We start from the raw sequence: 26,160 nt of genomic DNA on the forward strand, positions 1-26,160 counted from the left end.
CCCTTTGTAGTCATATCTTCTCACCTTTAACCTCTAGCAACAACTGAGTTTGATAAAATACAATACTCATTTATGATCAAATTATCAGAAAACTTGGACTCTCTCAATGATAAAGGGCATCTATGAAAAACCTGCATCTAACATATTTAACAGTGAAAAGACCAAATGCTTTCCTCCCATGAACAAGAACAAGGCAAAGATATCTCCCTTGTTTTATCTAAGGCAAATGGATAAAAACTGTGTAGTATCCATACAATGGAACACAACTCTATAAAAGAGAAGTACTGATACATAAATAATATGGATGACTATCAAACCTGACTTATTCCAGTTAATATCTCTTTTTCCCCCATTAACATTTTAAGAAATGTTAATCCCTCCTGGTTGAGGAGCCAAAGAATATTCAGTTTTTAATATCTTATTTATCTAAGATATTATTTTGCAAATTCATTTTTGTATTTCAGTCAGTTCAGTTCAGTCGCATTCAACTCTTTGTGACCCCATGACTGCAGCACGCCAGACTTCCCTGTCCATCACCAACTCCTGGAGCTTGTTCAAACTCATGTCTGTTGAGTCGGTGATGCCATCCAACCATCTCATCCACTGTCGTCCTTTCTCCTCCTGCCCTCAATTCTTTGCAGCATGAGAGTCTTTTCCAATGAGTCAGCTCTTCACATCAGGTGGCCAAAGTATTGAAGCTTCAGCATCAGCATCAGTCTTTCCAATGAACATTCAGGGCTGAATTCCTTTAGGATTTGACTAGTTTGATCTCCATGATGTCCAGGGGACTCTCAAGAGTCTTTTCCAACACCACAGTTCAAAGTATCCATTCTTTGGTGCTCAGCCTTATTTATTGTCCAGCTCTCACAGCTATACATGACTACTGGAAAAACTAGCTTTGACTATATGGACCTTTGTAGGCAAAGTAATGTCTCTGCTTTTCAATATGATGTCTAGATTTGTCATTGCTTTTCTTCCAAGGAGTGAGCTACATGGCTACAATCACCATCTGCAGTAAATCTGGAGCCCAAGAAAATAAAGTCTGCCACTGTTTCTATTGTTTCCCCACCTATTTACCATGAAGTGATGGAACTGTATGCCATGATCTTAGTTTTTTCAATGTTGAGTTTTAAGTCAGCCTTTTCACTCTCTTCTTTCACCTTCATCAAGAGGCTCTTTAATTCCTCTTCACTTTCTGCCGTTAGGGTGGTGTTATCTGCATATCTAAGGTTATTGGTATTTCTCCCAGCAATCTTGATTCCAGCTTGCGCTTCATCCAGCCCAGCATTTTGCATGATGTACTCTACATATAAGTTACATAAGCAGGGTGATACTATACAGCCTTGATGTACTCCTTTCCCAATTTGGAACCAGTACATTGTTCCATGTCCGGTTCTAACTGTTGCTTCTTGACTGGCATACAGGTTTTACAGGAGGCAGGTAAGGTGGTCTGGTATTCCCACCTCTTTCAGAATTTTCCACAGTTTGTTGTGATCTACACAGTCAAAGGCTTTACAGTATTCAATGAAGCAGATGTTTTTCTGGAATTTTCTAGTTTTGTGATCCAATGGATGTTGGCAATTTGACCTCTGGTTCCTCTGCCTTCTCTAAATCCAGCTTGTATATCTGGAAGTTCTAAGTTCACATACTATTGAAGCGTAGCTTGAAGGATTTTGAGCATTACTTTGCTAGTGTGTGAAATGAGTGCAACTGTATATTTGAACATTCTCTGAAATTGCCTTTGGGACTGGAATGAAAACTGACCTTTTCCAGATAATTAACCTTGCTCAATTATCCTCCTTTATTTTCTGTATCTTTCTTCACTTGCTTTTCTCTTGGTCTACAAATCAGGTCTCTTACTCTCTACAAGGGGTCAGCAAACTCATTCTGTAAAGGGGCAGAGGGTAAATATTTTCAGCTGTATTGAACAATTTTTTTTTTAAATGACCCTTTAAAAATATAAAAAAACTTTCAGTTAGAAAGCCAGATTCAGACCACTAGGCAAAGTGTGCCAATTCCTCTTCTAAAGTATCAACAAATTTCTCAATTCTACCACCATCAATCTTTTCCTCTACAATTCAAGTAAATTTTATATGTGCCTCTCATATGCCTGAGCACCATGTTAAGTACTTCCATATTTTTGTTCATATCACTTAATCCCTGCAACAAGGCTGTAAGGTAAATGTTATGATCTTCATTTTATAAAATAGGATACTGAAACTCAGAGAGTACAAATGAACACCAACCAATTTTTCCATGTCCAAGTCTGGTGCTATATCCATTAGGTTACACTATCTCTCTCTGGAAAATGTAAGTCTCTGTTATTTCTACTTCTTCACTGTAATTACTATGCATGTACTTATTCCATAATCTTTCAAAATCTGACCTCAATCTCCAAGACTCTATAAAAACAATTCTCCAACAAATCCAATGATATTTAAATAAAAAACATAGTATTATTTTATCAGCTGACATTCAAATAAGGGGAAAAAAATGATCCAACACCTTAGAAAACAGTTAGGAAACAGGCCAGCAGTTCCTCAAAGTTTAAATAGCTACCACATGATCACAATTCTACACCAAGGTATATACAAAGGAACTGAAAGCATCTGTTCACAAAAAACCTGTATGCAAATGTTCATAGCAGCATTATTCATAAAAGCCAGAAAGTTGAAACAAGCCAAATGTCCATCAACTGAAGAATGGATAAACAACATGTGATATATCCATACAATAGAATATTATTTAGCTACAATAAGGAATAAAGTTCTGCTTCATGCTACAACATGGATGAACCTTTAAAACATTATAATAAGTCAAAGAAGCCAGATACAAAGAGCCACATATTACATCATTTACACGAAATACTCAGAATAGGTAATTTATGGAGACAAAAAGTAGATCAGTGATTGCCAGGGGATGGAGAAAGTAAAAAGGGGAATGACTACTAATGGGTATACTGTTTCTTTTTGCGGTGATAAAAATGTTCTGGAATTAGATAATCATGATGGTTGCACATTCTTATGAACATACTAAAAATTACAGAGTTGTATACTTTAAAAGGGTGAATTTTATGGCATGTGAATTGTATCTAGTTTTTTTTAAATAGGAAAAGAGGACTTCCCTGGTGGTCCAGTGGTTGTGAGTCTACCTGCCAATGCAGGAAACACAGGTTCAATCTCTGGTCTGGGAAGATTCTACATGCCACAGGGCAATTGGATCTGTGCACAACTACCAAGCCAGTGGTCTCGAGCCCCTGACACACAACTACTGAGCTCAGCTGCTGCAACTACTGAAGTCCGTGTGCCAAAAGCCCACTCCAACAAGAGAGCTTCTCTTCAACAAGAGAAGCCACCACATCATAAGAAGCATGTGCACCACTAGAGAGTAGCCCCACTCGCTGCAACTAGAGAAAGCCTGTGTGCAGCAATGAAGACCCAGCACACTCAAAAATAAATGCATAGATCTTTTAAAAAATAGGGAAAGAACCCATCTAGAATTCTATATTTCAACTGTTTTTATTTTCCCTTGTTTTCTTCCCCCTAGTCACTGATCATACACACACGAGTACACTTTCAATTCTCTTTGCTATCAATCTAAAATAATTTTTCAATGTTGCTACACAGTCATAACTACATAATTTTATCTTTTATGGAAACAAAATATTCCACTAATAGACTCTGGTTGTAATACTGTCTAATGAAGTTGTTTGAATTTTTTCAATATTAGACGTGCATTTCCATAACCAGTCCTAAGTGTATTACTTTCCTCTATTTTTATGGTTCGGTTCAGTTACATTCAGTTCAGTTCAGTCGCTCAGTTGTGTCCGACTCTTTGCAACCCCATGAATCGCAGCACGCCAGGCCTCCCCGTCCATCACCATCTCCCGGAGTTCACTCAGACTCACATTCATCGAGTCCGTGATGCCATCCAGCCATCTCATCCTCGGTTGTCCCCTTCTCCTCCTGCCCCCAATCCCTCCCAGCATCAGAGTCTTTTCCAATGAGTCAACTCTTCACATGAGGTGGCCAAAGTACTGGAGTTTCAGCTTTAGCGTCATTCCTTCCAAAGAAATCCCAAGGCTGATCTCCTTCAGAATGGACTGGATGGATCTCCTTGCAGTCCAAGGGACTCTCAAGAGTCTTCTCCAACACCACAGTTCAAAAGCATCAATTCTTCGGCGCTCAGTTTTCTTCACAGCCCAACTCTCACATCCATACATGACCACTGGAAAAACCACAGCCTTGACTAGACGGACCGTAGTCGGCAAAGTAATGTCTCTACTTTTGAATATACTACCTAGGTTGGTCATTACTTTTCTTCCAAGGAGTAAGCGTCTTTTAATTTCATGGCTGCAGTCACCATCTGCAGTGATTTTGGAGCCCCCCAAAATAAAGTCTGACACTGTTTCCCCATCTATTTGCCATGAAGTGATGGGGCCGGATGCCATGATCTTCGTTTTCTGAATGTTGAGCTTTAAGCCAACTTTTTCACTCTCCTCTTTCACTTTCATCAAGAGGCTTTTTAGCTCCTCTTCACTTTCTGCCATAAGGGTGGTGTCATCTGCATATCTGAGGTGATTGATATTTCTCCTGGCAATCTTGATTCCAGCTTGTGTTTCTTCCAGTCCAGCGTTTCTCATGATGTACTCTGCATATAAGTTAAATAAGCAGGGTGACAATATACAGCCTTGACGTACTCCTTTTGCTATTTGGAACCAGTCTGTTGTTCCATGTCCAGTTCTAAGTGCTGCTTCCTGACCTGCATACAGATTTCTCAAGAGGCAGGTCAGGTGGTCTGGTATTCCCATCTCTTGAAGAATTTTCCACAGTTTATTGTGATCCACACAAAGGCTTTGGCATAGTCAATAAAGCAGAAGTAGATGTTTTTTTGGAACTCTCTTGCTTTTTCCATGATCCAGCGGATGTTGGCAATTTGATCTCTGGTTCCTCTGCCTTTTCTAAAACCAGCTTGAACATCAGGGAGTTCACGGTTCACATATTGCTGAAGCCTGGCTTGGAGAATTTTGAGCGTTACTTTACTAGCATGTGAGATGAGTGCAATTGTGCGGTAGTTTGAGCATTCTTTGGCATTGCCTTTCTTTGGAATTGGAATGAAAACTGACCTTTTCCAGTCCTGTGGCCACTGCTGAGTTTTCCAAATTTGCTGGCATATTGAGTGCAGCACTTTCACAGCATCATCTTTCAGGATTTGAAACAGCTCAACTGGAATTCCATCACCTCCACTAGTTTTGTTCGTAGTGATGCTTTCTAAGGCCCACTTGACTTCACATTCCAAGATGTCTGGCTCTAGATTAGTGATCACATCATCATGATTATCTGGGTCGTGAAGATCTTTTTTGTACAGTTCTTATGGTATTTCCTTAATATAAGTCCCTAGCAGTAGAATTATTCAGGTAAATGATATATGATCATTTTTATGGCTCTTGAAACACAATGCCAAACTGTTTTTGCTGGTCTGATGCAATTTTGTACCATATGAGAAAAGCAGGAGTAATCCAGTCTCATTTTACCACAAAGTTACCACTATAAGGTGTCACTATCTTTCAATAATACTATAAATAAAAATATGATAAAGAGTATAGAAAATGCTAAGTTCTTTCACTTGCATGCATGCCAAATCAGTTTCTTCAGTTGTGTCTAACTCTTTGCGATCCTACAAACTGTAGCCCGCCAGGCTTCTCTGTCCGTGGGATTCTCCAGGCTAGAATACTAGAGTGGCCTGCCATGCTCTCCCTCCAGGGGAATCTTCCTGACCCCGGGATTGAACCTGAGTCTTCTGAGGCTCCTTCATTGTAGGCGGATTCTTTACCACTGAGCCACCAGGGAAGCCCAAGTTCTTTTACGTAGTTAAATCTATTTCTGGACTTTATTCTCTCCCTTTGACACAATTATGTGCTTGTGGTTTTGTAACAAGTTCTTAAATCTGGTAATGTTATATGTTCTTTTTCGAACTGCTTTCTAAATATCTTCTTAAATTTCTATATATATTTTAGAATATATTTGACAAAGTATTAAACTCACCAAATTTCTCAAGGATTTGAATATTCAGAGTTCTCCAGGAAGAACTCCCAGTCTCCCTCAGAAAGGGACCCTTCTATGTTCTTTCCCACTATCCAGTACATGTATCTACTATGTATGTATCACACTGTGTTCTATTTGTTACTATCTTCTATTTCATCCTACCTGACTTTGGAAAACTAATTGAAAGGACTATCTCTTATCTCCGTATCCTAAGTTAATGGCACATAATAAACTATCAAAAAAATGTAGGCTGAATCAATGAATGAACATCAAAGATACCACTTAAATGAGTCAAACAAGCTACTACTGCTGGTCACTACCTTAGGAGGTGCGGGAAAAACAAAGAAAGTAGAAAATACTGTCCTGTCTCTCAAGGAATCTATAAACTAAAAGGGAAGGAAATTAAAAGGAAACTACAGATACATGATTTTGGAAACTATGTAAGATTATAACTGAACAATGATTATGTAATTCATGTTATAAAATTAATAGAGAGCACAGAGAAGAATGAGTACAGTAGGAGCTGTGAAGGATTCTTGGAACTTGAGATGGGCAGCAAAGAACTAAGAGGATATGGATAAGTGGGAAATAAGTACAAAACAGTCACTGGGTAAGAACAAAGGCATGGAGTGGGTATTTGCATGGCATTTGGGAGTCACGTACCTTCCCATTCTACAAACAGACTCAAATATTTGTGCCCCTAAAGTTTTACTCTATGTAGCAGAGAATTATGATATTTTTACCTGGAGTTCTCCAAGTTTCTTAGATGTTGGTGAAACAATGGTAAAAAATCCATCGATGTGATGGGTTGGAGAAAGCTGGGCTAGTCCACTGATCTGAACTCTACCAACTGGAAGATGTTCAAGTTTGGTGATTACTTCCAGCACCAGCACAGCCATATCTAACCAGAAACAGTTACAACAACATCAGCAGACATTTTTCATTTTTTTTTTTTTTTTTTGGAAATGGGCAGAGGAGTATACATTACCAAATGTTTTTACTTAAAAAAAAAAATCACTTTATTTTCAAATAAACTATGTATTACCATATCATTCAGGGGGTGGGAAAGAGTGAACCCAAGATCAAAAAACAAAGTTTTAAAGAAAAGCAATGACAAATATCTCAAATGGAGGGAAAAAAATCACACAGAAATAGTTAGCGTATCAACTATTTGATAAGGAAAATACCTTTAAGAGAGTTTTTTTTTTTTTTTTTTACATATTTGGCAAGGATTCAGGTTTTAGTTTTGAAATAAAAAAGTAACAATTCTCAGTTTTTAAATTCTCACCATATCTAGTTTTGAACTGGACAAAGGGCTTCTCTTATATAGATGCAGCAGCTGGTCCCTGCTTCTCAGGAGTATTTTTATTACTTATTCCTCAATAATATCTGGAGGACTGAAATGCTGAGAGCACTTAGAACCAAAAGGAATGGAAATAAACTCCTTAACTGGATTCTTCAATTGGTTGCTTTGACTTAACACCTTCATGGTCCCAATTTATAGCAGGAGAAATACAATGCATGCATATGCAATTTGGGATTATTTCAGAACAGTGTAACTTCTGAATATTTTCTTACCAAAGTTGAGAAAATGATTTTTTTTTCACCATCTGTTGAATGTTGTAGTGAAAAGAGCACTGGATTACAATTACAAGATCTGTGATTGTGTTGTGGCTCTGATATTCACAGTCTATTTCTGTGAAAGCCACAGCTGTCTATAAAATAAGCATCACAATACCTGTATCATGGCTGTGAGGAATCGTAGTATTGTAAATAAAACACATAGCACAGAATCCTTTTATATGGCAGTTGCTTAATGCCTGTTTTATGACTTTAGGCAAATTACTTAACATATCACAGTCCCTGACTTATCTAATCATGTAAGTTACCTGGAAATTCTATGAATAAGTATAAAAGTGCTCTGTAGAATATAAAATAATGTGCATGTATAGAATATGAGAAATCTATCAATATTTGTTGCTTATTTATTAACAGCCAGGCTCACCTATGTCTCATTAATTTTCTTAATCAGATATCTATGGGTATCTTTTAAAAGCTCTTATCACTTTCTACCTAACATCATAACTAAACTTCTCTGTGAATTTAGTTAGAAGTCAATACCATTTGGATTAAATCTTTTGATTCATTTTTGTAATCTCCACAGCACCTAAGCACAATGTCTGATGCACGCTAAGTATTCCATACATATTTTTTGAATAACTGAATTTTCTTTATATTTTGATGTCTTCAATAATTTCTTCTGGAAATAATGTAAACTTAAGCACAAGTTAATCTTTAATTCACTTCTGGCTCTCTTGTATTCTTAGCCCAACAATATTTGCATGATAAATGCTTTTCACTGACTTTGAATTGATTTGGTAAGTCTACCATCTAAAATGTTTATATGAAAGTTTAACTTGAATAGAGAAATAACACAGTATATTCAGAATGCCTTCCTTGAATAGAAATGAAATTTTGGCTCTTGGTTCCCAGTAGAGGGATTCTCCCTTCTCTGAAAACCTGTACTACTAACTCACTAAAACACTCAATTGGTATTTAGCATGTATTATCTTGTATTATTACTAAATTTTCTATTAGTAAATTTTATATCCTTATTATTAGTAATTTTTTTCCTTGAGTATAATGGAAGTTCCAGAGTAGAGATTATAGTTATTACTTAAAGAAGTACAACATAGTGACAAGTGAATGAGTCTTGGTGTCAGAGAGAAGTGGGTTCAAATTCTAGTTTTGCCATTTATCAACTATAGAACCTTATATAGAGTATTCATTTCATCCCTCTGAACTTTGGTCTCATTGTCTATAAAACAGAGAAGATATCTATCTTTCAGGGTTATTAAAGATTAGAAATAATATGGATCAACTGGTAGCACATAGTATACTCAAAATAATGGTGGCAATTATAACATCTCTGAATCCTCAATAACTAACAGTGTCACAGCTGCTAGGAACATAATAATACCTACTGTTAACGACATAGCTACATGCTTCTTATTAGGCCTGCAGATGAACTGACAAGACAAAAACATACCTGTTAGGTAAGAGGTAAACTGCTTTGGACCACAGCGAATAGCATAACGTGTAGTTGTTCTCACAGCTTTTGGTTCAGTCTGCAATGCATCTCTGGGACAAAAGAGGGTTCCTTCCGATGTTTCTCCCCACCATCTCACCCGGACAAGTACACAAGCAGGAGGCTTTGCAATCTTCCATATGACTTTGTTAACAGAAAGTTTCAGAAAGCAGCGTAGCTGGCCTTCAACCAAGGGTGGCAAGCTTGTAGATGGAGAAATGTCACTTAAACCTGTGGAGGAATCCAAGAATACAAAGTCAAAATTTAGTCTAAACACAGAAAACATATAGTCTGCTTTTTGAATGAAAAACACATAAAAACATTTTAATCTCTACAGAGAGAAGGCTAATTCTATTTATCCTAATATACAAGAAGAAGTAACTGGCAAACCAAACCACAAAATAACCTATCTGGTCACTTAAGCCACCCTGAAAACTAGTTAGTATTCAGGACTGGATTCAGGTTACTGTGACGAAAGAACACACCAACTTAAGACATACGCTTCTTTAACTGAAAGATACTAAATGAAAACTACAACGATACAGTATATAGATTTTAAAAAACCTCTGAAGTAGTTGAAATTTTTCCTCCAAGTACTGCTATTCTGATTATGGCGATGTCCAGTTTTAAAAGACGCTATTTTTACATAATTCTCATACTTTAAAACTGTCACTAAATATAAACAGCATCAACTCCTGTCAACTCACAAATGACATGTACACCATACAACTCAGTGCTTCCATAAAGACCTCACCTTAAACTGTGTCTTTTCTTCCTGCCAATATCATATAATCAATGAGGACAGAAAGTATCACCTTTAGATTCCGCCACTATTCTTTAGCATAGTGCTATGTAACTCTGGCAGTGAGAGAAGGTCAATTCTCCCCAGCTAATTCAGGTCACTTTGTGAATAGCATGTCACTTCCTGGAAATATATTGGTTGGCCCAAAAGTTTGTTGGGGTTTTTCCATGAAATGTTACAAAAAACCCAAATGAACTTTGGGGCCAACCCTATAGTAAGTATGAAGGAAATGGCACCCCACTCCAGTATTCTTGCCTGGAGAATCCTGTGGACGGAGGAGCCTGATGGGCTGCTGTCCATGGGGTCACACAGAGTCGGACGTGACTGAAGCGACTTAGCATGCATGTTCATAATATTTACGGCTTTTAGACAGATAATAACATGTAAATAAGGCAATTAACCCTGACTTTCTATACAGCTTTCCTTTAATGACCCTGATTGTCTTCCCCTTCACAGTATCTTTTAACCATGACTTATAGGAAGTTTAAGAACTCATTCCAATATTATACACACCTTTCTATTCTTCTCACTTTTCCTTTGGAGAGTGGTCATGCCTCAAGAAGAAAATACACTGAAGTCTACCAGATCAGAAATTTATATAACTAATTCTTTGGATTTCTAAGAGAACACCCCCTCTGCTTTCTTGAGTGATGACCCACCATAATATTTATGAATAACTAGTTTTAATATAAAAATTATACACAGGCGTGTGCATGACTATTACTGTACATGCAGATGGTATAGTGAGAAGGACATTAGTATGTTATTTCAATTTTGATTTTCCTCTTATCAACCAAATCTACTTTGGTTTGATGTAGGTAGCACAGCACTGAACACTTTCACACTTCTGTTTCATATCTTGCATAATTCCTGGAAGGAAACACATTGCCTCAAAACTGCCTTAGTTATCTTTAAACAGCAGATAAGATTAATTTCTAGACTGCAGCTTTAGTCCTCAACCCAGTGGCCTAAGGCACTATCACTATTCCAAATACCTCTTTGCCTATAATGTAAAAAGGCAGAGTCACCCAGTTTTTGTTTTGAGGCAGCTCTGCAGAGATTTAATTTTGTTTCCTGATCTGCCCTGGGTTCCCAGGGTGACTGTTCTTGCTGAAGCTAACATTCCCCTGGTCTCCTTAAGTGGACTAACCTGATAAAGTCCTCCTGTTAAACACTTTCACCATCTCAAATCCTTCAGAGATCTTCATACCCTCACCTCCTATCACACTGTCAATCCCCAGTCTTTCTTTCTCTCTCCTCTGTAACTGGCTTTTCCCTACTCCCATCTGTAGCCCTTCATGATTCATGATTGCCTCACGCCTCAGTCATTCAACTAACATTTATCGAGTTCTGTTGTGTGCTAGTTTTGGGGGATTCGCTAAGGCCTAAAACGTGATTCTTGCCTATTAGGATTACCGACACACTCTCCAACTTGTTTTCCTTCCAGTCCCATAGGGACCTGCAAAGCTCTACCTCCCCTTTTCCTGCCCCCACACGCTTATCAAAAACATTCCTAAGTCACGGGGATTTAAGGTACACTTGGTGACGATAATGATAGTGTACCGTGTATTTGAAGGTTGCTAAAGAGTAGATCTTAAACGTTCTCTGCAAAAGAAAAAAAAAATTCTAACTATGTATGGTGACGGATGCTAACGAGACAACTGGCAATCATTTCGAAATATATACTAATATCCACTCCAAACGTACACCTAAAACTAACATAATGTTATATGTTACTTATACCTCAATTTTTAAAAAGTAAAAACCAAAACAAAACCTACAATTTTTTTTTGTTCTCGTCCTTTGGAAGCATTTCCTTTTAGCCCTCCCCTCATTCCATTTATTCACCCACTTTGTCCCCTAGTCAAGACCCTATACCGTTTCCATTCTAGGGAGGGTCAAATGCTCTCTTTTAACTTTCCAATGCCCTGGTTTATTCCCCCTCCGCAATCCTCTTCCCCCCTTTTTTAACAGGCGGCTGTGGGAGGTCTTCCTAGAATGCCTAGCGCCCCGCTCCCCCGAACTCCGCCCAATCGCCCAACTAAGCTTTCTTCCACCTTTGGTCGTCCAGATTACCTCTCTTCTTGCGGCTACGGCCGCCCCCAGGTTCCTGAGCTTTCCGTTGCTTCATGACGACCCCGAGCTCTTCACCAACTCAACTACGGCTCCAGCTCCTAAGCTGTAGCCTCCCGCCATCCCTTCCCAGGGCGCTGGCGTTCCCCAGCAACCGGCGCCGCTGGGCAGCCTGGGAGGCAGGAAGAAGTGGTTCTTTCTTTAACAGTCTCTGGGAAGCGACGAGAAAGGAAGGCGCCAAGACGCTTTCCTACCAGTAGACTACAACACCCAGGATGCTTTGCTACGCTACCTCTGCAGGGTTGAACGCCGTCGCCTCCAACTGCGCAAGCGCAGAATGCGCTCTTTGAGGACTCCATTGCCCAGGGTACATAAGAGCGCTTCTCTTTCCGGCGAAGGTCGTGGAGTTCTCCGGTAGGGGTCTGAAGGGTCAGAGACTCCGTTACCCAGCACCCTTTGTGGAGTGTTGCTGCGCACTTCCGGTGGAAGTGCTGGGGCGAGGGGGTGGAGTTTACAGAGCCGGTGGGCGGTGCTGCCGGTAGCTGGGTGCTGTCTAAAGGCTACAGGGCGTCGCTAGGGGAGTGAGCTGTGACCGGTTGGGCCGCACTTAGCTTGGGACGAAGCTTCGGCTACTGTTCGACTACCTGCGGCCTCCCCTTCATGTCGGCCCTCGAGAAGAGTATGCATCTTGGGCGCCTGCCCTCTCGCCCTCCACTACCCGGCAGCGGGGGCAGTCAGAGCGGAGCCAAGATGCGAATGGGGTACGTGACCCGTACCCCTTCTCCCTAGAGGCCAGGCCCCGACCGTTGGAGAATGGTGGCTCTCGGCGTTTAGAGTGGCATGGCAAGGGAGGCTAAGGATTGAGAGAACGTTGGCGGCGGCCTGGAGACGTTTACACGAAGTAGAAGGCAGATCTGGGGACTAGGGGAGGCGCCAAGTCACTGGAAATTAGAGGACAAATAGTATTGGAGGGAGAAGGGAATGAAGCAGAGATTGAGGAAGCTGAGAAGATAGTTTAAGAGATGTAGGAGGCACCTCAGAAGAACGGGTGGAGGCTTGAGAAAAGGAAAAAGAGTTGTGACAAAGGTGGAGGGGAAATCTTCCAGGGACAGTTGAGGGAAATGAGAAATGACTGAGTGAAAAGTTGAGGGAAATTAGGAGGAGAACTAGGGAAAGGTTTGGGAGGAGTAAATCCTTATCTAGTTTCTGTGAGAAACTGTGAGAAAGAAGCTGGGGGAAACGGGACACCTGAGGCAGGGTTGGAGAAGGAAAGAGAACTAGGGAGCAGAAGGTTCTGGAGAGAGTTTCTAAAGGTGAAGAGGCATATTCAGGGAGTGAGCAAGTGACTTAGAGATTAGGTCTCTTAAGGGGTGCTGAGAAAGTGTGGGTAATAGACCTAAGGAAAGATGGAGAACATAGCCAGGAAGACTGTTAGGGGTAGGGGTGATAGGAATGTGCTAAGAAGTGAGGGTAGGGAATAAGGGGAGGAGTGATAAGAGAGAGCATGCAGGGATTTAGAGAGTGAGTGTGGGCTCCAGAGATTGAGAAATGAGTAGAAAACGGGTTTAACTAATGGCTTACTGCAGACAGAAGGTCTGAAAAGGTTAAAGACGAAGATTTGGGCAATTGATTTTTGCAGGGCAGGTAGGTCTGGTGGAAGTTATGTATTGGTCTGATAAAACTCAATGAAGTATTGAGAGTAGCAGCTTAAAATGTTTTGAGGGAAACCACCGTTTGCTGGAATGGGAGGAGCTGTGTTGGCATTTGGAATTTTAGGTTGTTGAATGAACTGGGCCGGGTTGGGGGATCTAAGATGTAGGAGAGAGAGTGTAATGAGTTGCACCTGGGAGAGGTAATTGCTAGAAAATAGGTAATTGATCAGGTAGTCGGTTTTGAGGTGTGTTTGTAGAATCAGACAGGATTCTGGAGACTAGTGACTGTAAGGGATAGAAAAAATACTTAGGTATGTGGTAATCGAGAGTGTGTGTTTGGAATTCTAGAGATGGATTGATAGATATTCTTGGAATAAGGACTAGAGAAAAAAAATCTTAGGTTCTGAAGAAGTAACATGTACAAAAGCTTACCAAAAAGGACACGAAGATAGGAGATACAGTGCTGTGAAAACAGGTCCTAGGAATGGAGAGAAAGGAGAATCCTATAGATTAAAACGGTAGGGTAGAGGGGTAGTGAGAATGGTTGGAAAAACCGGAGAAGGAAACAAAAACTTGAAGTGGAGACCTGACCATGGGTCAGAGTAGAAAAATGAGAAAACCTTGACAGATGAAGGTAAAAGGTAGGTCAGTGAACGCACACAGTACGAAGAGGTGGCAGAAGGCTGCATGTAAGGTAAAATGAAGATTGTTTTGACTTTGGAAGACTAAGGTAGGGCTGTAACATGATCATGGAGGATCTGCAAGCTGATCTGTAGTAGATTATTTGGGGAAGATTAACCTGGACTATAAAATTAATGTAGCATTTACTGTTAATATGTATCTTAGTGCCTTTCTTAATCTAAACTTTGGTTTTTCAGTATTCCAGTGCTCTTCTGTGAAAATACATAAAAATACTAGCCTTTTAATAACCATAGTGCTTCAGATAAGTTTAGAGCTTAGCTTCTCATTTTGGCAAAACAAGTTCTCTGAAGATGAAGAACTGAAGAAAAATGCTAAGAGAAAGTAAAATCTGATTAGCGCCCACTTTGGCAGCACATGTACTAAAATCTACTGATTAGCTTAATGGTTAGTAACTTAACCTCTTTAACGGAGAAGGCAATGGCACCCCACTCCAGTACTCTTCCCTGGAAAATCCCATGAATGGAGGAGCCTGGTGGGCTGTAGTCCATGGGGTCGCTAAGAGTCGGACACGACTGAGCGACTTCACTTTCACTTTTCACTTTCATGCATTGGAGAAGGAAATGGCAACCCACTCCAGTGTTCTTGCCGGGAGAATCCCAGGGACGGGAAGCCTGGTGGGCTGCTGTCTGTGGGGTCGCTAAGAGTCGGACACGACTGAGCGACTTCACTTTCATGCATTGGAGAAGGAAATGGCAACCCACTCCACTGTTCTTGCCTGGAGAATCCCAGGAATGGGGGAGCCTGGTGGGCTGCTGTCTCTGGGGTCACAGAGTCGGACACAACTGAAGCGACTTAGCAGCAGCAGCAGTAACCTCTTTAAGGGCTTCCCTTGTGGTTCAGCTGATAAAGAATCCTCCTGCAATGTGGGAGACCTGGGTTTGATCCCTGGGTTGGGAAGATCCCCTGGAGAACGGAAAGGCTACCCACCCTAGTATTCTGGCCTAGGGATTACATGGACCAGTCCATGGGGTTGCAAAGAGTTGAACATGAGTGAGTGACTTTCACTTTAACCTCTTTAAATAGATGGTTTGATCCTCTTAATTTAGGTTAACTACTTATTCTGGAAAATAAAGTTTTTAGAAAGATGCTGCTTTATAGTACTGTGGAAAGAAGAGCATATATTGGTGAATTTTATGTGTTCCTCAAGGGGCTTATTTTCCTGAATTTTTACTTCCTTATTGGAACATAGGTATGCCTCATGTAAACTTAATGTTAGTGATAATATAGACTCTCCTTCCCTAGAGTCATCAAACTGGAAGAGAGCTTTGAAATGGTCTTACTGCTTCACCATATAGTTGAGGAAACTGAGCCTTGGAGACTTCTGTTAGGTAAACTAGGAAGCAGGGAGTAGTATATTCTCTTAATAAATGAGAAAACTGAAATGCAGATCTTCCTCATACTTACGCCTCCTAGAAGCTTGGCAATAGGGCCGCTGAGGACTTGGATCTCTGGACTCTGAGACCCATTGTGTTTTTTGGGTTCATAATTATTATTGTTGGCAATAGTTAATTTGAGTTATGTGTCTTATTCCTTTGCAAATACCCTGGGATTCAGTCTTCCTTTTTTTTTAGTCAGTCCTAGTTTATAAAGTGTCACTTCCGCCAGTTTCGAATCATCCTTTATTTCTAACTTCTTCTCAGTTGCTTTTTTTTAATCTTCCCATCTTTTCCACTCCCCAGCCTTTCTCTTACTCTCAGGTTAGACCTGTTCCTTTGACAGTATCTTATATGACTTACTCTTTCAACTATTTTTCATAATCTCTTGCCTTTAGTTTCAGTAAACCTTGTTTAGCTGTGTTTGCATATTCAGGGTGGTTTTGAGATTTTGATTTTTCTTGAGTTTCCATAATTTATTTTTTTCCAATTGGATTTGGTAACTCCAAAGTATTACTAGATAAAGCTATAATAGCAATTACTTTTTTGTTTTTGTTAGTATTGTGTGCCAGGCATTGTGGCAGTAGCTTTATGTATGTTATTTCTCGGGTAAGGCCTAAAAGCCTGGTTTTATTGTTCTCTGATAGATGCCAGTAGATGATGCTCAGAACAGTGGTTTTGAACTTTTTAAAAGTTTTTGGAACTACTCTGACTTTAGAGCCCTGCTTGCAACTGGTATTAGTCTGTTAGGGTTACCATAAAAAAAATACCATATTTTTTTTCTCAGAATTCTGAAGACTGAGAAATCCAAGATCAAGGCACCAGCAGATACTGTGTGTGGTGAGGACTGCTTCTTGGTTCATAGACGGCAGTCTTCCCACTGTGTCCTTACCTGTGGGAAGGGGAAAGGAAGCTCTGTAGGGTCTCTTTTATAAGGTAACTAATCACTTTTATGAGAGCTACACCTTCATGACCTTATCACCTCCCAAAGGCTCCACCTTCAAAAGTAACATTGGAAGTTAGGAGTTAACATGAATTTTGGCAGCACAAACATTTAGTCTATATCATGTGGTGTGCTTAAGGGTGTTTTGAAAGTCACTATTTTAGTACATTCCATTACGATTAGAGAGACTGTAAGTCATTTTTCAGTATAGTTTCGGTTCATCAATAGTAAGAACTTTGTTTCTACAATTATCTCTTACAGTTTTATAGTGCTTTAAATGATATATATATTAGTCCCTTTTTTATATTATTCCATGTGGTAAGTTGGGGCAAAGGTTAATATTTTATTGAGAAAACTCAAAAGTCATATGTTCATTGACTTGCCTAATATCACAGAATCCTTAAGTGGCAGAAACAAGACTTCAGAAACCCAGATTTATATTGGGTTTTTGTTACTATTGTTGTTCTTACTTGTTGTTCAGTCACTAAGTTGTGTCTGACTCTTTGTGATCCCATGGACTGCAGCGCCCCAGGCTCCTCTGTCCTTCACTTTCTCCCGGAGTTTGCTCAAACTTATGTCCATTGAGTCAGTGATGCCATCTAACTATGTCATCCTCTGCAACCCGCTTCTCCTGCCTTCAATATTTTCCTAGCAGCAGGGTCTTTTCCAGTGAGTTGGCTCTTCACATCAGGTAGCCAAAGCACTGGAGCTTTAGCATCAGTCGTTCCAATGAATACTCAGGGTTGATTTCCTTTAGGATTGACTAGTTTGATCTCCTTGCTGTCCAAGGGATTCTCAAGAGTCTTCTTCAGCACTACAGTTCAAAAGCATCCATTCTTTGGAGCTCAGCCTTTTTTATGGTTCAACTCTCACATCCATACATGACTACTGGAAAAACCAGTTTTGACTATACAGACCTTTGTAGGCAAAGTGATGTCTCTCCTTTTTAATACACTGTTTAGGTTTGTCATTGCTTTCCAAGGAGCAGTTGTTTTTGAATTTCATGGCTGCAGTGAAATCACCATCCACAGTGATTCTGGAGCCCAGTTCTTGTTATACCTTGGTGCAAAAGAGATGGTTGTTTGAAGTGATAATGATCTGAGTTTGAAGGCTAGCTTGAATTTACTTTAGTTAAGTCATTTAACCTCTCATGGTCTGTTTCTTAACTCTAAAACTGGGATATTTCTGCTTACCTTAGAGCGGTGAGAACGAGATAATATATGAAAAGCAGTTATGCTTCCTGACACACAGGCTCTTAGGGAATAGTAACTAGTAGATTATGTTAAGAACAATGAGAAAAGCTCATTCTTTAAGAAATAGAAGCACTTCTTTCAGTATCTTATGTCAGCTTTTTCCCCTTCAAGCTGTGTATTTATTCATATCTGATCAGACAGTTTTTCATTCAACTTCTTAAATGTGTTGCAAATATCAGGGCCTCTTAGGAAGGCTTTAAGGGACTGTTTACCACAGATAGAGAAATAAAGGGCAAAGTGGAGTGATTTGCTCAAGGTTGCATATTAAGTTACTAAAAGAGTTAAATCTTAAGTTACTAAAAGAGTAATCTGTTTATGCTAATAATCAAACAGTTAATTTATAATTCACATACTGTAGAATTCGCCCTTTTAGAGTATGCAGTTCAGTGATTTTTAGTATGTTCAAGGTTGTGCAGTCATCACTAATTCCAGGACATTTTCATCATTCCATAAAGAAACTACTTACCTGTTCACGTCACATCCCCTTCCCCTAGCCCCTGGCAACCATTAATCTATTTTCAGTGTCCATGAAGTTGCCTGTTCTGGAGATATATAAATAAAACCATACAATATGTGACCTTTTGTGACTGGGTTCTTTCACTTAGCGTAGTATTTTCATGTTGTAGCATTTATTAGTACTTCATTCTTTTTTTTTTCCTGCTGAATGATATTCCGTTGTATAGATATATCACAATTTATGTAGTTATTTTTCAGTTGCTGGACTTGGGTTTCCAGTGTTTTGCTCTTATGAATGATGATCCTGTGAACATTCATATGCAAATCTCTGTGTGGAAATAATGTTTGTATTTCTTTGGATATAACCTAAGAATGGAATTGCTTCAAAGCCTTTTATATATTAGGAGTTTTTTTTTCCTTATAAGTGTTAAAAAATATTTTTCCAAGTTGCCCTTTTACTTTGCTTATAATAATTTTTGCCGTGTAAAAAGTTCTGTTTTAAAATTTTAATATACTCAAACCTCTGTAGAAAAACCCATTGCTTCTGGATTTTGGATTGCAGAAAGATATTTCCTTCTTCCAGGTTATAAAGTAATTCATATGTTTTTCTCCCTGAGACCTGTATGCTTTCTTTTTTACATCCATCTGAAGTTTATCTTGATATGCAAAATGAACAGATCTATCTTTTTTATCTTTAGCGTGCTTGTATGCTGAGTTGCTTCTCTTTGCAGTCCTATGGGCTGTAGCCCTCGAGGTGCCTCTGTCCATGGCATTTTCCAGGCAGGAATACTGGAGTGGGTTGCCTTTTCCTCCTTCAGAGGATCTTCCCAACCCAGGGATCAAACCCATGTCTCTTGCATTTCCTTCATTGGTAGGCGAGTTCTTTACCACTAGAGCCACCTAGGAAGCCATTTTAATCTTTATCCATAGGCTGTCCAGTTGTGTAACACAATTTTTTAAAAGTCTTTATCCTTACCCCGTTACATGAATTTCACCTCAGTAAAAATTAGTCCTTTCCCCTGCTAATTAAAATTACATCTTTATCATACACCAAATTTCTATGTAGATTTGGGTCTGTTTACAAATTTTCTTTCCTTTTCCATCAGTCTGTTTATGTGCTACTGCTATGCTTTAAATCAGAGAGGCATTTTTAATATGTTTAGTAAATGGTAGGGATAGCTTCCCCTTCATTCTCTTTCAGGATTTTCCTGGCTCCTCTTACTTTTTTTACATGTAAACTTTCTAATCAACTAGACTATTGCCTAATAGTATTTTTATTGGCATTATATTAAATATGTAAGTTAACTTAGAATCAACATTTTGATGACGTTGAGTCTTCCATGAAGTATGTTCTGCAATTTGTATAAATCCCTTTTGAATGAAAAATATTTCCGATGGAAAGTATTGATATGTTGCATTTAATATTTTATATTACATAATGTAGACTTGTTTAATATTGTATTTAATATTACTTAAATATGTACAAATTAAAACAAGGGATAAATTCCTATGTATAAGAGTAATATAATTAGAAAACTATTTAAATATATTTACTACTTAAACACAGCCTACAAAATTCCTCAAATTCAGATTAACAATATTACATTAATGTGAAATAATTAATTTTTTGTTAACAACTTGTGATTTAAGCAGAAATACTATTGAAGTAATACTTTTTATAAATAGGAAGTTCAGAGTTGATTCAGTTATTCAGCTGTATCAATCAGGACCCAGACTTTTTGCATCCTTTCCTTTGACATCCTTAGAAATGTTGGCTTTTCCTTCTCTTACTGGTCACCTTATGGTTGCAGGATGGCTGCTCTGCTGCAACTCCACTTGCGCCTTACCGTTATTCTGTCTTTCCAAATAAAAAGGAAGAAACAAAGACCTTTTCCTGACTTAGCTTGTCCCTGTTTTTTTTTTTTTTCCCCTAGAATGGAAAACTCCCCAGCAGGTTTTTCCCTTAAGTCTCTGTCTAGAACTGGTTCACACGTACATCCTAAAACTAATCACTGGCAGTAGGGAATGGGATTCTGGAGAAGGCGATGGCACCCCACTCCAGTACTCTTGCCTGGAGAGTCCCATGGACGGAGGAGCCTGGTGGGCTGCAGTCCATGGGGTCGCGAAGAGTCGGACACGATTGAGCGACTCCACTTTCACTTTTCACTTCCATGCATTGGAGAAGGAAATGGCAACCCACTCCAGTGTTCTTGCCTGGAGAATCCCAGGGACGGGGGAGCCTGGTGGGCTGCCGTCTATGTGGTTGCACAGAGTCAGACAGGACTGAAGTGACTTAGCAGCAGGGAATGGGATTACTGTGACTGATTTAGACCACTTCTGATTCCTTCTTTTGGGGTGGAGGAGAGAGAACAAAGATCTTTATTAGCTACTGTTTATTTGGAATTCTTTTAGGGAATAGAGAGTGGTGGGAAGTGGAAAAGGGATGTCTGGAGTAGAGAGTAAACAGCAACTGCTTTAAGTCTTGATATTAACAAGAGGAACAGGCTAATCTAACTTCAGATTCCCTACTGTTTTCTTTACAGCACAGGTTTAGGAAGTGGTTTCTCTCTTTCCTTCCCTCCCCCATTTTCTCCCTTTCCCCTATATGCCACTTTTGAGCCCCTTGACCTGAGCACTTCTGAGTGAATGTCGATTTTCCCATTTTTGCTAGACTTATTGCCAGCAAATCTATTTCTCCATAATTGGGTAATTGGGATTTTTTTAACCTGAGGAGACTTTCTTGTTATGTTACTTGATGTCAGATTTGAGGAAACACCTTTGATTGGTTATGAAAAACTTTTTCCTTTGTACTGTGAAATAGTTACTTTTAGAGAAGAAACTTTTAAGTAATAAATAGCTCTTTTAAAAGCATCATCCACTTATATACCACACTTAGATGTCCTTCAAATTCAGTATTGACAACCAGTCCCAAGCACATACTACCTATATAGTTGACCCTTGAACAGCAATGGTTTAACTGAACAAGTCCTGTTATACGTGGGGTTTTTTTTTTTTTTGAGAGTGAATGCCATAGACCCTTGAACAACAGGGAGTTGGGGTGCCGACCCTCCCCACAGTGAAAAATCCAGGTATAACTTACAGTTGGCCCTCCATAATCCATGGTTTAGTGTCTGCAGCTTCTACCAACTTCCACTTACGTTTTATTTACCATTACATTTGTGTAATATTTGCTTTTGAAAACAAATCCTTGTGTAAGTGGACCCATGCAGTTCACACTGTGTTGTGGAAGGGTCAGGTGTACTACACTTAATACAATTGATGATTGGTTGAAATTGCCTCTGTGGAATCTCAAATATGGAGGGTCCACAGGTATGCAGGATCAACTGTAAGTTATACATAAATTGTCAGTTGCGTGAAGGGTTACACACACACACCCTCAAACCCAGCCCCTCTTCTTATGTTGTTCAAGGGTCAACTCTGTATTTTGAAGATTAAATAAGAGATTATGTTGAAAATTCTAGTCATTCAAAATCATGGCAGAAGGCTGAAGTTGTTTACTATCAGTCTTTTTCCACTGTATCTCTGTGTATGTCCTTGCCATGGACTTTTTCCAGGTGTAAATGGGAATCCTATCTCTGCCACTAATAAGCCATGTGACTTGGTCAAGTCTTCCTCTTTCTGGGCCTCAGAAGGAACTCTGAGGTGTACTGTAAAGACTTCGGTGGCACCAGACATGCTTGAGTTTAAGCTCCAGTGCTATAGAGAGTGGCTCTGGGAAATTTATGTCTTTGAGTCTTTTACATGTTTTAAAGGGAATATTTTTCTTGCTGAATTCAAAATCCAGCTTGTTACATAATAGACAGCTAATTATTCCTTCCCATAAAGTAAGATTTGAGTTAGATGATCTCTTAACAGCCTGATTCAGTACACAATTTTTAGAATCTTAAGTCATCTGCTTTAATAAGATGCCCTTATCAATAGTAGTGAACTCTCATGATCCCAGACAGCCATTTGGTTGCCTTCCTTTCCATTCTTTCCATTCTCTTCAGTATTGCTAATGAGAACTTTTCTTTTTTATATGTAAGAGCAGTGGTGCCTTGCTTTAAATAGCTGGCTGCAATTAAACTTCAGTATTTTGTCCCCACCAGATGTCTCTTAAGCTGGAGAATTTGTGACAGCAGTGACTAGGACTGCTACTGTGCAGCTCATGACTCATTACTCGCCCTCCTAACAGACAAGCAGCCTAGTAGATGTTGAAATATTATATCTATTTGGATTTGAGGCATTCACCTAAAAACATACAACTTTTATTTCTTATTCCTTGTCTCTAGGCAGGGAATAATTTTTCCTCTCCTTTCCTCCTCTCCCTCATTTCCTTAACAGTTGATGCATAGTGGTCATACAGTTTCGTTGGTTTTGGTTATTATCTCCTAGTAGGCATTATCACATAGTAGTCAAGGAGCACATCTTCTATGTCCCCATAGTCTTCTGTAAATACAACACTTAGCCCTCTGACTCCTGTAATTATTGATCTGCTGTCTACTCAGGTCTGTGAGCTTCTTAAGGGTAGGAATCACGTCTTAATTTCCTGGGTGTCTAACATGCTGGCTGCTTAAGTGCTGACTGAATGAGAAACTGAAATCCTAGACCTGTTTAGCTTCATTCTATAAAGAAACCTTATATCCTCACCAGTTCCATTAAGATGGGGTAACTTAAGTGATACTCCATTGAAAATCGTTTCAGTTCATAAATAGAATCAATACTTTATTTCAACACCAAGCATTTAGGCTGAGTGTGTTGTGTTTACAAATACATTGACTAATTTAAATACATTGACTAATACATTGAGATTTAAAATGCTCATATGGTTGAAACTCGTGCTTGGAGTTTGTCTCTTGTATATAAAGATTCATGCCTGTTGCTTAGTTTTCCTTTAACAAAACTTGACACTTTTTCTCTTTCTCTCTCATTCTCCAAAACTGAAGTGAGTCCTTACTATAAGAGTAGTTAGTTGTTTAGTTGCTAAGTCGTATCCAACTCTGTGCCTCCATGCACTATAGCCCACCACGCTCCTCTGTCCATGAGATTTCCCAGACAAGAATACTGGAGTGAGTTCCCATTTCCTTCTCCAGGAGATCGATCTTCTGGACCCAGGAATTAAACCCAGGTCTCCTGCTTGGCAGGTGATTCTTTACCATTGAGCCACCTATGAATCCCAGGAAGATTGTGTAGGCCATAGAGCAGCTACATCCTTGCACCACAACTCCTGAGCCTGCACTCTAGAACCTGTACTCTGCCCCAAGAGAAGCCAGCCACTGTGATGAGAGGTCTGTGCACTGCAACTGCAGAGTGGCCCCCACTCGCCACAACAGAGAAAACCCACACCTAGCAGTACAGCCCCAGAGTAGCCAAAAATAGCTAACTAAAGATATGAAGTTACAAAAAGAAATGTAAAATGAATTCTGCATGATAAAGTATTGTGTCATACTTTAGTTAGTAGCTCTTTTTATTTTTTTGGCCACACTGCATGTCTTGTGGGATTTTTAGTTTCCTGACCAGGGCTTGAACTTGCTCCCTTGGCAGTGAAAGTGCAGAGTTCTAACCACTGGACCACCAGGGAATTCCCTGGTAGCTCTCTTCTTAGTGTTACAAAAATCATGGTTTATCATAAGTCAGTGGTGCCTTGTACATACAGTATTTCATCTAACAACTTGATTGTGATCTATTTTGCTTAGTCTTCACTAATTTAACAGTAATCTCCTTTTGTGTAGTAGCCCCAAAATGGTTAGCACACAGGAGGTCAATGAACATTTGATCAATGAATGAATGATGCTCAGATACAGTGGATATATGACATTTTTTCCATCAGCTTAGAATTGTGCACCCTCAATTTAGTAGGGAAGTAAATGGGAGGGAAGAGCCAGATTTGTTGAGCATAGAAGTGAAATTTTAAAACTGTGGTTATTAACAGTATATAAATATGAACTTGTACCCTATTACATCCCTCTATGATTCCATATTTATATCCCTCTATGTTTATCCTGTTAAGAAAATGCAACCCAGGTTGTTGTGGGGATTAAATTTAGATAATGCTTGTCAAGTGCCGAGCACAAATGCACATGTGTCTGGTTTGTTTCATTTAATCCTTCTCATCCATTTAATTAAACCAGCTTTTCCTTAAGCATAGGAACCATGGTTCAGGATATATTAATATCAATTTAAATTCTGTTTTCTATGTGAACCACCTAAACTACATGATTGTTATTAACTGAATTTCATCACAAATAGCATTGTAACATATTATGGCTAAATAGACTTGGGGGTGGAGCTTCTCAGAGAATCTATGAATATTTTATAATACTGTTAATCAGAGGAAATGTACTTCAGTTTTTCCAACAACTTACTTTACAAACCTTTGGAATATAAGCCCATTTTTAAGTTGGAGAATACACTAACATTTTTTTCCACTGAATATTGGGCAATTACTTTTATATCAACAGTTAGGTTTGTACTTTTGCCTATTCAGTATCCAAGTCATTGTTTAATAAAAATAGTACTTCCAATTTTTATAGCATTTGATTTAACAAAATTTTCCCACCAGATGTAATCTTTGTGAATCCTTCTCTGACCTGGTTCCATCCCCATAAGTGTCCTGAACAAGCTTGAATGTTCCATGTGTGAGCTCTCTTATTTCTGTCATAGCTATAGTATACAGTGACTGTTTCCTTGCTTATCTCCCTCTAAGCATTAGCTCTTTGAGGTCAAGAACCAAGTTTTCATTGATGAAAATTTCAGGCCTGCTGATTTCCCTCATGCCCAGAAAGTGTATCAGGGCCTGCCATACAAGGCATACCCAAAGGTCTCTTTAATTGAAATTAAGTTAGCTGCTTATATAAATAAGTTGTGACTGGAAAAAAATCCCTTGAATAATTGCCCTAAAGATATTTGCTGTTTGTCTTTTATCCTGGATCATCATGGCATTTAGATGAGTCTAGGGTAGGGGTTATAGAACCATTGGTTTTGAAATATTAGGGTTTTCTATAAGGATTTTATTGGCTTTAAGCTCTGACCTCAAAACTGTTTCTTCCTATTGTGATATGTCTAAGCAGAATAGCAGCTTACATGTGTTCTGATGACTGAGAATGGCCACGCATCAGTGATGAGAGTGAACAACTCCAGTTGATCTTTGTAGAATATCATAAAGTGTTCTATTGTCTGCTTTTTTGCTTTCATTACTGATGTCTCAGTGGTTGTGTTTTTGTTTGAGGCCAGATCACTTTATATCTTTTTTTCTGTTTACTTTAGTGTTTTCGAAAACGATGTTACTACTTATGCCGTTCTTATATTGGGTGAGTGGTAGAAATAAAATTTAGAAAAATTTCTAACTTGGGTAAAGCACAGTTCTTTATTATCAGAAGTATAAGATTAGAGTTGTTCTTGTGCTGCAGCAGTTGTCTTTATCCATCCATTTAAAACAAAGCAGAGAGATGTTATGGGGAGGGAGGTGGGAGGGGGGTTCATGTTTGGGAACACATGTAAGAATTAAAGATTTTAAAATTAAAAAAATATATATAAATAAATAAATTTAAAAAAAACCAAGTGAATAGGTAAAAAATAAATAAATAAATATTTTATAACCACTAAAAAAAATAAAAATAAAAAATAAAACAAAGCAGGTTTTTGTGTGATCTGACTCAGCAGGTTGGAAGTTCCCATAGACTAAGTATCTTATCTGAAAGTGGTTTTAAGTAAGGTAAGGTTTCATTCATACAACCATGTCGTATATTGGGCCATAAATATCCTTTCTTGTCTA

At 38.9% G+C, this 26,160-nt stretch overlaps 2 protein-coding genes across 3 annotated transcripts in view; one reads left to right on the forward strand and one right to left on the reverse strand.

Moving 5' to 3' along the window:
* Positions 1-12,117, reverse strand: part of C2CD3 (C2 domain containing 3 centriole elongation regulator) — a 120,645-nt gene extending 108,528 nt beyond the window's left edge. Inside the window, exons 1-3 of the mRNA XM_052652422.1 lie at positions 12,011-12,117; positions 9,094-9,363; positions 6,788-6,945 (exon numbers count right to left, since the gene is read on the reverse strand). Coding sequence (XP_052508382.1) covers positions 6,788-6,945; positions 9,094-9,363; positions 12,011-12,065 — 483 coding nt within the window. The 5' untranslated portion in view covers positions 12,066-12,117. The remainder of the gene's footprint in view (positions 1-6,787; positions 6,946-9,093; positions 9,364-12,010) is intronic.
* A 401-nt stretch (positions 12,118-12,518) lies between these two features.
* PPME1 (protein phosphatase methylesterase 1) overlaps positions 12,519-26,160 on the forward strand; it is a 51,334-nt gene continuing 37,692 nt past the window's right edge. The window contains exon 1 of one of the 2 annotated variants that reach the window (XM_052652472.1): positions 12,519-12,768. In XM_052652472.1, coding sequence (XP_052508432.1) covers positions 12,668-12,768 — 101 coding nt within the window. In that variant the 5' untranslated portion in view covers positions 12,519-12,667. The remainder of the gene's footprint in view (positions 12,769-26,160) is intronic. The other variant, XM_052652471.1, reaches the window with a different exon arrangement.

The sequence above is a fragment of the Budorcas taxicolor genome, chromosome 15, assembly GCF_023091745.1.
Source record: "Budorcas taxicolor isolate Tak-1 chromosome 15, Takin1.1, whole genome shotgun sequence".
NCBI lineage: Eukaryota > Metazoa > Chordata > Mammalia > Artiodactyla > Bovidae > Budorcas > Budorcas taxicolor.